The following is an 11,662-nucleotide window of genomic DNA, read 5'->3' on the forward strand; positions in this document are numbered from 1 at the left end:
GTACCTGACCAACCGAACCAAAACGGTAGACGACATTTTCATCTGGGCCATCTGAATTTGGTGCTGACCAATGTGAATCAAATGCCACACCACTGACCTGCCGAGACACAAGTTAAAGAGAATAAGGCATGAATGCTACACAAAAATCAAGGTGAGTTAATAACGGCTCAAAACTCACCCACGAGCTATGCCCCTCACCCCATGCAACAACTTTACGTTCGTCCATGCTCCAAACCTGAACTAGGTCATCTTCTCCACCAGCTAAAATGTACTTTCCGTCCATGCTGTTGGTTCATGTACTCTCAGTATAGATATTCTCTAGCCAAAACATTAAAAACAACATACTTTGTTTGTTGTGGGCATCTGCAGGGGCGGGGGAAGTAGAGAGGGGGGACAAATTGTGTGCTACAAGGCAAAAATGACTTCAAGTTACTAATATGTCATGAACAGAAAACCATAGATGCTTACCTCCAAGCACAACACAATAGAGCACCATAATAGCTTTTTCCACCACATATAAGTTGTTCATTTTTGTAGTCAAATATACGCAGATAACCTGCATTAGGTCAGTCATACTCAGCTAAATGCCTGTTTAACATGTCATTCATAAGAAAGGTAACAATCACAACAAAAGAATTAATAGCTTCATAAGTCATCTCATGAAGAAAATACCATCCCTCCCTACAGTTGCAATATACGCCCCATCAGTCGAGAAAGCGACGCTATTGATGGACCCTTGACAAATATGCCATCTAGCTATAGGATTCTGCATATAAAAGCCAAATGAAAACATGTAAAGGGTAGAACTTAAAACAGTTAAAATACTCTACTGCAGCAAGAAAAAAATTTGACAACCATTCTTCAGTCTTACCACAATGAGTTAGGAGATAAAATAAAATGATACAACGAAATGGCTAATAAACTAACTCAAGACATTTGTTTAATTTTGGTAGAGAAAAGCAGAATAAATGTTCTTTTTCCTAGATAGAATTAGATATGGAACGTGCTTATTAACATATAAGGAAAAAAAGCTATTCCTGTTTTCAGAAAGATGAAACTGGAACCATGTTTATGTTTTCAGCGAACAGCAAAAACTTGATTCTTTAGGGATCGTTTGGTTCATGGACTAGTTACGAAGGGACTGTTTAGCAGTGAATGATAATATCGGGATCGCTTTACAGCATATAGTAGTGCAGAATGTTATGCAGTAAGCAATAATGCAGGCATTGTTGTGCGGGGATTGCCTTCTTTATGAGCGCTTTCGTCTTTAGGTATTGTTATCTATGTATTGCTAATGGGCATCTCTTCTGGAGAGAAAGAGAGATGGAGGATGATCCCTGCTTGCATTTGGTGGACAATTTGGGAAGAAAGAAATCGCAGATGTTTTGAGGACAAGTCCAGTATCATCCAAAAATTGAAAATGAAATGTCATGTCCTGTTCTATTTTTGGTGTAAACAAGAAGTCTTAGAAGAACCTGAATCTACTTTTGATGTTTTAGAATCCTTATGAGAAGAATAAGGACTAGGAGTTTGTTTTGGTTCTTGTAAATATGGGGGACTACACACCCTTTGTGTAGTGTGTTTTTAATATACAAATATGTTACCTTCTCAAAAAAAAATCTATGTATTGCTAATACACGTATTATATTCCGCATCCTTCCTCGTAAAATAATACATAGATTTCCACGTATACGGATTCTTTTATGAAGTAAGAATATTCATTAATGGCATCAAGAAGATGCAAAAAGCACAAAAGTAATTAAGCAGCTCCAATACATGGCGTAACATATACGGGTATAAAAGGAGTCAAGTAAACATGCATTAGCTATACAAAGTTTAATACCATAAATGCCCTCTGTTTTTTGCCCACAATCACTTTGAAACTAGGCAAAGAAATTCGCTGCACTTTCAGAACTAAAGCCACAGCATGGTGGTGTTGTAACGGACACTAACTCTTCTTGTTCACAGACGAGAACCTGAAGCAACAATTAGGGAATGGGGCCCATAGTGATTGGCCAAGATTATGGAAATTCAACCGAAACATTCCACTTACTAATTGGAAAAATGGGCAGGTCTCAAACATGATTACTCTTTTTGTTTTTTCCTAACTAAAAGACACAAAAAGATGCCTTTGGTTACAAATCAGACCATAAGGATATAGAGTTCTGTTAACGAAGCAAGTAACAACCTAATCCCTAACAATTTTCATATGCATCGAGCATAGGTCTTACCCAATGCTTGTAATGAAGTTCCAAGGCCAAGATCATCTAATATGTTACATTTTGCTGGTGTGCAACTTTGTGGAAATGCTAAACAATCGTTACATAATAGATGATAACTTAAAAAGTGATTATAAATCCACTCAAATACCGGAAAATCATTAAGCTAAAAACTATTACCTGCAGACTGTAGTGCAAAAATAAAAACTTTTTTCTCATTGCACAATCTGGCAATATTAACTTTATATGAATATGCTGGATCTCAAGGAAATACACCACAATCTCAACCATCTAGCAATGTTGTTACAGGCTCACTTGGCTCGTTTGAAGCACGTTTAACTCCTGCATCTAGATGAAGTCCAGGTTGGGCGCTTCGCTTTGCTTAGGAGGTGTTAGTAGTTAGTACAAGCACCAAGACACTAAGGCATATGCCTCATCACTAGGACCTTGATGTTTAAGAGCAAAATACTAGACACTAAATATATTTAGCAAAGTGATATACTAATTGATTGTTGACAAAACACTATGAATGAAATTTATAGTTGATCCGGAAAATGAAGTTGGGACCAGCTCAACCTCAACAGCTAGCTCATGAGGTAAGGACTTCCCAACACCATATAATTAGACTATATGTCATTCCCTCAACCATGTGGAACTCTAACCTCCATTTTCCCAGCACACCCAGGGCTAGACATCTTAAGCATGGACAATGTAATATGGGAGGCCCTAACATTGGGTATACCAAGAAAAGAGATAGGTTTGGGTCTGATAACATTCAAATAATGGACCTCGGGCTTAACTCCAGCCCAAAAGCTATCACGGGGTGAGGATTGTCCAACACCATATAGAGGACAATAAGACATTCCCGTAACCAATGTGGGACACACTTAAGAATAATGATTAGGAATAAGAAGTTAAAGAATTAGTATAAAAACTTTAACTTGCATAGCGCCTAAATAGAAAATTTTAAATCGTTTTTGAACTTGACTGACATGATGTTTATTTCCTATTCTTAATTCTAGTTTTCTTCAATTTTTTGTCCAAACACTTTATGTTATAGTTGATTTTCTACAATAGCTTCAACATAATGACAACATACAAGATGTTGATTGTATATATGCCTTTACTCCACCTTGTTTATCTGACAGAAGGAACATGTTTGTGCTTTCTTAAAGCTATTCTAGAAAGGTTAGAATGTTGCTTCTTATAAGAAAAGCAGGACTATATGAACCAAGAAATTTGCAAAGTGATTCACTCAGTACGGATACCACGGGAACATGATCAAATGCTGAAGAAAGGAACTATATACACAAGCAAAATACCTTACTATAACGTGCATGGGCAACTGAAAAATGAGTTTGATCTTTGATGACTGGAAATGAAGGATCAGCAGAACCATCTTTGCTCTGTAATAAGAAAATATAATTGCACATTGATCTAAAAAAAGTAGGGAATCTAAGGATCATTGAAAGGGCCACGAATGTGGCAGCACTCCCAATCAGTTTCAACACTTACCTTATCATAGACGTAAAAATTTCCATCCGCATGAGCAACAATGAAAGCCCCATCACTGTTAGGCACCCATGCGATACCAGTACATCGACTGTTGAAAGACAAAGTAAAATATTATATCTGCTCCATGATTATAGGCACCCATGAAATAATAGTACATTGATTGTCGAAACAAAGGAATATGCTAAACCTGATAAGAAAGGATGCTCATGCCTCATGGCGATACAAAACCCATAAGTTAATTGTCTTTTGAAACCTCCTACGACGCAGGAAGCACTATGACTATTTAGGAAGTGGGTGGAAGGAATGGAAGGAGATAATGTTCCAAAGTATAACAGCCATACTGTTCATGACGCTAATATCACGACTCTGTTTGTGTTTGGGCTGTACGGGGGACTTCAAGTTGTTAACCTTCAAAAAACTGAAAATTCTAATAGTTGTCTTTTCGTCCTCATATTCCCCTGCTATTTTGGAAAGAGGTGTAGTTATTGATTGATTGTTTTCATTTTCATACTACAAAAAGTCTCCTAGTTCTCTTTCTTTTCCCTTGGCACACACTGCAGAAGAGGGTGCAGCAGAGAGGTCAAAAAATTTTGGACATCCATAAGAGAACTTTAGATTGCAATACTTTAGATTACTGACTATTACTTCTTAGAAATATTATTTATGAAACTTGACATAAAGATTTCTCAAACATGACTTCTTCAGAGAAGTTTAATCATTAATGCGGTTGTTAAATGTAAACCAAAAAGCAATGCATTCTCTGGATTATATTCCAAGAATAATGATTAGCATCAATGACTGACCTAAATAAAAGTGGGAAGTAGCCACCTCAACTGCATTCACCATCCAATTAAACGTAAACTATAAGATAGAAAAGATTGCGCAAATACCCAAAGAAGGCTTCCATTTACAACCAACCAAAAACATAAGCAACTAAGAATTTAAGATTCAAGCTTTATTAGTAGGAAAATCTTGCCACTCTAATAGTTCTCAAAGAAAATGCTTGAAAACACGCACTTATACTAGCTGTAAAAGCATACATGACACAACTATGACTATTCATCTATTTAACAATAACTCAAAAATAGGATGTCAAGCGCAGACCATTAACATTATTCCAAAGATAAAACAAGGAAAAGTGCAATCCCCAAATAATATTTATAAGAATAATAAAAGCAGGGTTGAGTTGAGAGCCTTACCTGTTGTTAACAGAACCATCCTTGTTGTAATGCTGTGCCCCAACAAGCTTCTTCCCAACATCTTGCAATTGTTGTCGTAGAGATACCGAATAAACTGCAAAGCAGACATTGTAGGTAAAGGGTGAAGTGGAAGATTGAAATTGTACATCATGTAGGGAGAAATTTACCGTCTCCTGAACTCAACCCAATGAGCAAATCATGTCCATCCTTTGCATCCGGATCAAATGCATGGCAAACGAGATTTGAGTTACTAAAGTGTATTGACTTTATAGGATCCTACATTTCACAACGAACCTCTCAGATTCATATATTCATTTCTTTTCCATCTTAGAATAAATATAGTTGACAACCATACCTTATCTCGGGAATTCAAATCACTAATAAAAATCGTGTCACCAACATTGAATACCAAATAAGTCCCTTTACCATCGAAATTGGGAACACTGACATTGTTATTTGAACTTGTCACCCCAAATGATCCAGCTCTACCACTCATGCCACTGACAGACTTACTTCCACCATTTCCTCCGACAAAACTATGTGACTTACTACCATTTCCACCACCTAAGAGTCTCGCTGCTGCCGACCTAACACCACTGCTGACTCCAAAACTTGATGTCGACTGAGGCTGTGACTGCATGGGCTTATCTTTGAGATGAGCGACGGTTACCTGAAAATCAAAATCATTTCAAGACTTCAAACGCTGGACTAATATTTGTTTTATTTTGACAATGTAAAAAAGGATGACTAAGCATTATCTAGTAATTAAGGCTTATCTAGCTGGTATCAGAATGTAAAGAACAGCAACTCTGCTGATAAATTTCCTTTGCTAAACAAGTTTCCTTCAGCCGTTTATTTAAGAAAACTCTTCAAGCAAACAAGCTCGAAATAAACAGGCCCGGAATGTTTGAAATTGGAGGCACATGGCCTGAAATAAGTGTAAGCATCGAAACCAAAAACCTCAAATGATCTCTACATTGAGTTGTCAAACTGGAGCGCAAACAAATATTTAATAACGGCATAAACTGAGACAATAATTTGCTCACAAGTTCCCAATTAAAAAAGGCAGCCCAGTGCACTAAGCTCCCGCTATGCGCGGGGTCCGGGGAAGGGCCGGACCATAAGGGTCTATTATACGCAGTCTTACCCTGTATTTTCTGCAAGAGGCTGTTTCCACGACTCGAACCCGTGACCTCCTGGTCACACGGCAGTAACTTTACTGGTTACGCCAAGGCTCACAAGTTTCCAATTAACTCCAAAAAGCAACAAGGTAGCACAAAAAAATTAACTTTTCACATAATGATGACTTATTAAACCCAAAAATCTTAAAATGAATCATGTTATCCAAACCCATTCCAGATTCCACTCAAAAGACCAATTTTACAAAAAGGGTCAATCTCAAAATCTAATCTTGAGCATTATATAAACCACTAATATTTTAAAGTAACATAATCGGACAAAATTAAGTCAAAAAGCGAAGAACCCTAGATCGTATAAAGTTTAATGCTTTACCTGAGTTCCTATCTTGGTAGAGTGATAACATACTAAACCCAAAAAAACATAAAATAAACCACATTAGCCAAACCCATTCCAGATTCCACTCAAAAGATCAATTTTACAAAAAGGGTCAATCTCAAAATCTAATCTTGAGCATCACATAAGACACCACTATTTTAAAATAGCATAAACTGTGAAAATAATTTGCTCACAAGTCCTCAATTAACTCCAGAAACAACAAAATGGCACAAAAAAGTAACTTTTTGGCAGAATGAGAACGTATTAAACCCAAAAATCATAAAATTAACCATATTAGCCAAACCCATTCCAGATTCCACTCAGAAAACCAATTCTAAAAAGGGTTCAACCTCAAAATCTAATCTTGAGCATCATACAAAACACTACTAACCCTAGAAAGTGTAAAGAATTAATGGGTTTTACCTGAGTTACAGTCTTGCCATGTGAAAAATGAAGAAGACCAGCAGGGTAAGTTTTTTCATACTGAAGTTTGTATTTTCCTTCTGGGGCTTTGAAATAAGTCTTTAAACCAGGAGATTGTACGCTGTTGTTCGCTGATGCTGAAGAAGGAGACATCATATTATTACTACCCGCCGTATTGATCATTTCCTGAAAAAACCAATCTAAAAATCACTCCTTTATGGGGTTGTAGGTGTAATTTATATCATTTTTTGCAATTGGAATTTTTGTGACCCTTTTCTTTGTGTTGTTAATCTCTGGCTGTTAATTGTTTAAAGGACTATATATAGAGTGGAGTGCATAACTTTGAAAAGGTGAAGATTTTGACTTCTTGGGGAGTTTTGGGAGCTTTTGGTTGAAGGAATGGACGGTTGGAACAAGTCTTAATAGTTTTTCTTCTTCTTCTCTGCTTTCTCTTTTTCTATTTTGCTGTGTATTTTAGAGTTTGAGAATTTGTGGGCGTTGAGATTCACTTGGATTAAGCGAAAGACTGTTTTGTGCCTAATTTGGCCTTTTGGTCATTGGGAGCTTCCATGGAAAAGCTAAAGAGAACATAGACAAAATTGATCCCTTATGTTTGGTTATTATAGATTTAAAATACTCTTAAATATATTTTTTTAAATTTGGTCTTTTATTTCTCTAATTGTTAGATTTCACAATAATAAAAATTATAAAAAAGAATAATTTAAGTGGAACTCATATTTGAATGAGCTATATATCACGACCAAAAATTCCTCCGAAGGAGTCGTGATGCCACCTAGTCTCTAAACTAGGTTAGAGACTAGGTAAGCCTAACATTAACAATAATACTAATATTCACTAACTTCAAATTATATTTCTCTGAACACTTACAATTCCTAAAACTGGTGGTACAAGTCATAAGCCTTTCTAAGAGTAGTTATACAAAATAAATACATCATTGTTCCAGAACAAAAGGAACAAATGGAAATAAGTAAAAACGAAGGTGACTCCGAGGCCTGCGAACGCAGCAGCAGGTTTACCTTGAGTCTCCACCGCGACGATCCGCACAGCTACTTTCGAGTTTCGACTAAATACCTGGATCTGTACAAAAAAAATATACAGAAGTGTAGTATGAGCACACCACGGCGGTGCCCAGTAAGTATTAAGACTAACCTCGGTGGGTTAGTGACGAGGAACAGTCCAGACACCTACTAGTCAAATAAATTGAACGGGATATGATAATGAACTAACAAGGTAAAATTAACAGAGTAATATCAATAGCAGGAAAAATTCAACTACAAATAGTAGAGGAAAAAAAAAAAGGAAACACGGATATTGTAACGAACGATAATCAAGTAAATCAACACCAACACAACTGGGACACAGACAAGTAAGAATTTGTTCAAACAAAGAAGGCGATGCCAACTCAATCAATCACATCATTTCTAATACACAATTCCAACCATCTCAATCCTCGGTATCTCATGTCATAACATCAAGTTCCACACCTTTAGTATACATGGAACCTTGTGCCCACATATCTCTATCTCACTTTGCGCAACATCATCCTCATGCCACTCAGTACATAGGGTCCATAACTAATGCAATAAAGATGTTCAAGGAGTCTCATTTATATAACATAAAAGTAGAATACAACTTCTAAACTAATTAGGAAATCAGCAAGAAAAGATGAAGTTATTTTTATTGAAATCATTTGAATAAAGAAAATACCTTTTTTTTAAATAAAATACAACATCGAATGAATTATTACCTTTAATATAAACTTAGTAGAAATTTCTTTTTAAGTAAGATTCAACATCATCGGGTTAAGGAAAATTTAATTGAGAAACTAATTGAAATAGACCATAACATTTATAGGAATTTGAATTATTGAAAGGTGTATATATATACACAGTGGGTTCAAATTTAAAAGTTATTTATAGCAACATAGTACTAATTACTTTATTTTAAATCACGATATTAGAAATAACTTAACAGGACCGAAGGAAATGATCCGACGTAGTAAATTTACTTTAAAAACTAATTCACCAGAATAATAGTTTCAGGGAAAGAATTCAAGGAACAACGGCAAGTCAACAACTCAATGCCAATAACCCGACTCTCAAAACTCAGTGAAACCCGAAATACAAATCGTCAAAGTTTTAAACAAATGGACTAGGGTCTTCTCAGTATTCAGCTATAGTCAAATCCTAAATAAAGTATAAAACCACCGAATAACTTGTACAATCAAAGAGGAATACATAAGCACAATTATCTATTGATGCGGCGCGCATCCCGGTCCCACCAATCCTCCCTTATTCCTCCGTAACAATTACAATAAAAGTAAATAATATATATTTGTTGCGGCGTGCAACCCGATCCCACCAATCCTCCCTTATTCCTCCTTAACAATTACAATAAGAGTAAATAGTATATATACTACCATATCAGTAACAATATGATCATTCACCCTTATTACTCCTTGTTGTGGCGTGCAACCCGATCCCACCAGTCCATCCTTATTACTCCTCAATATATATATCACCCTTATTCCTCCTATTGTGGCGTGTAACCCGATCCCACCAGACAACATCAATTCTTCCTTATTCCTTCTCAACATATCAACAACCAGACATAGTTTAAAATCAACAACAACAACAATTCAACAACTCAATCACAAGGATTTCTACCACCAAGAGTAGGAGTACACGGCAACAAGAGAATCACGGAAAAACCAAGAAGCACAACAACCTTTACAAAAATAACAAGGCATGTCACGACCCAAAATCCACTAAGGGTCGTGATGACGCCGGACACCACTGTCAGGCAAGCCAACACCATTTAAGTAGAAATTTTTCGTTTTGGATATTTCTGAAAACACCTCTTTTATACATTTAAACAATAAATAATAAGTTCCACTGAATAAATAATGATGTCTTTACAAAACTACTGAACAATCCCGAAATCATCCCAGCCCCCGGTGTCACAAGTGCATGAGCAATTACTAGGAAATTCAATAAAGTACAATAGCTGTCCAGAATACAAACTTGGACAAAAAGTAAATATAATACACTGAAAAGGACTCTGCTGGCTGCGGGTCGTCTCGAGGGATGCAGCTCACCTAAGTCTCTGTATCATCCGTACTGCTACACCCATTAGGCCACTAAAGGTACATGTGCCTGTGCAATAAAAATGCACAGTAAGTGTAGCATACAAAAACAACGTGTACTCAGTAAGTATCCCGCCTAACCTCGAAGAAGTAGAGACGAGAAGTCGATTTCGACACTTACTAGTGGTCCAATAATAAAATATCAATCGTACAATAAATCAAGGGTTTCTAAAAATGGCTATAACTCGATAGAATGGAGCAAGTAAATAATTCTTTTATTCATAGGGAAATTTTCAAATCCGTTTTCATCATTTATACATTTATTCTCAATCCGGGAAAGCAATGTTCTCATTTATAAATATCAAGGCAAGCAATACAAGCATGCGCAAATCATGCCGAGGTCGTACGGCCCGATCCTACAATATTTAAACTGTGCACTGGCAGAGGGTAGAATGGCGCGAACCATCGATGCATCTATTACCCCGCTCGCGAATCATACATGCGACGCGGTCAAATATAAATAAATAATCACCCTGCTTGCGAATCATACATGCGACGCAGGTACACATAGAAACACACATTCAAACAGTCAGTGAAGACTTTATCAGGGAAACAATTATTCAAGGAGATGTAAATTTCTCTTTTACAAGTCAAGAAGATGAAGTTTAATTCTTTTAGAAAGTCATTTTCCACTTCGGTATGATTTAATCAATTTTAACTATGAATAAGGTTACAATTATCACAAGTAAAACATGGTTTTGGGTCCTAGACTACCCGGACATAAGCATGATAGTAGCTACGCACGGACTCTCGTCACCTCGTGAGTACGTAGCCCCCACAAATAGGAGCACATAACCAATTAACTTACCTATGGGGACAATTCCCTCTTACAAGGTTAGAAAGGAGACTCATCTCGCTCCGAAGTTCCATAATCGTTATTCCATGGCCTTCCGAAAACTCAAATCGATGCACATTGCTCCAAAACTAGCCACTAATTATGTAAACTCATTAATATATGATCAATTACTCATTATAATCCAATTTATAACAATTTCTAACCCCGATTGAAAAGTTGACAAAATTAACCTCAGGCCCACGTGCCCGGATTCCTAAATTTTTCGAAGATAAAGTCTACCCATAACGTCACAAACTCAAATATATAATCTACTCCAAATTTCGTGCCCAAATCGTGGTCAAATTCCAAGAATACCAAATTTCTAGGTTTTTCTTTAAAACCCCAATTTTCACTAATTTCCCATGATTTTTCATGTTAGAATCTAGATATAATCCAAGTAATTAACTTGCAATAGGTGGGAATCACTTACCTTGACATGGATGATGAAAATGGAGCTCCAAAATCGCTCCTAGGTCGGCTCCCATGGAGGAAATGAGATGAAATGAGCCAAACCCATTTCTTTACACTTATACACTGCCCAGACGACTCCTCTTCGCGTTTGCGAGAACCCCGTCGCGTTCGCGAAGAAGAAAATTCCCAAAAACTATTTTTCAAACTATTCTCAGACAACGTCTAGTATAATGGTCATAACTTTTTGTACAAAACTCCAAATGACAAATGGTTTAATGTTTTGAAAATTAGACACCAAGATCTACAACTTTCGTTTTTGGATCATCTCCAAATGCTTTAAAGATTGTGAGATATGAGCCTCCGAAGTCAGACCTGTGCA

At 36.6% G+C, this 11,662-nt stretch overlaps 1 protein-coding gene across 1 annotated transcript in view; it reads right to left on the bottom strand.

Moving 5' to 3' along the window:
* Positions 1-7,457, bottom strand: part of LOC109233349 (WD repeat-containing protein 20-like) — an 8,548-nt gene extending 1,091 nt beyond the window's left edge. The window contains exons 1-10 of the mRNA XM_019399199.1: positions 6,872-7,457; positions 5,289-5,603; positions 5,101-5,209; positions 4,934-5,027; positions 3,735-3,822; positions 3,542-3,625; positions 673-766; positions 469-556; positions 179-284; positions 5-97 (exon numbers count right to left, since the gene is read on the bottom strand). Coding sequence (XP_019254744.1) covers positions 5-97; positions 179-284; positions 469-556; positions 673-766; positions 3,542-3,625; positions 3,735-3,822; positions 4,934-5,027; positions 5,101-5,209; positions 5,289-5,603; positions 6,872-7,054 — 1,254 coding nt within the window. The 5' untranslated portion in view covers positions 7,055-7,457. The remainder of the gene's footprint in view (positions 1-4; positions 98-178; positions 285-468; positions 557-672; positions 767-3,541; positions 3,626-3,734; positions 3,823-4,933; positions 5,028-5,100; positions 5,210-5,288; positions 5,604-6,871) is intronic.

The sequence above is a fragment of the Nicotiana attenuata genome, chromosome 10 (genome assembly GCF_001879085.1).
Source record: "Nicotiana attenuata strain UT chromosome 10, NIATTr2, whole genome shotgun sequence".
Classification (NCBI taxonomy): domain Eukaryota; kingdom Viridiplantae; phylum Streptophyta; class Magnoliopsida; order Solanales; family Solanaceae; genus Nicotiana; species Nicotiana attenuata.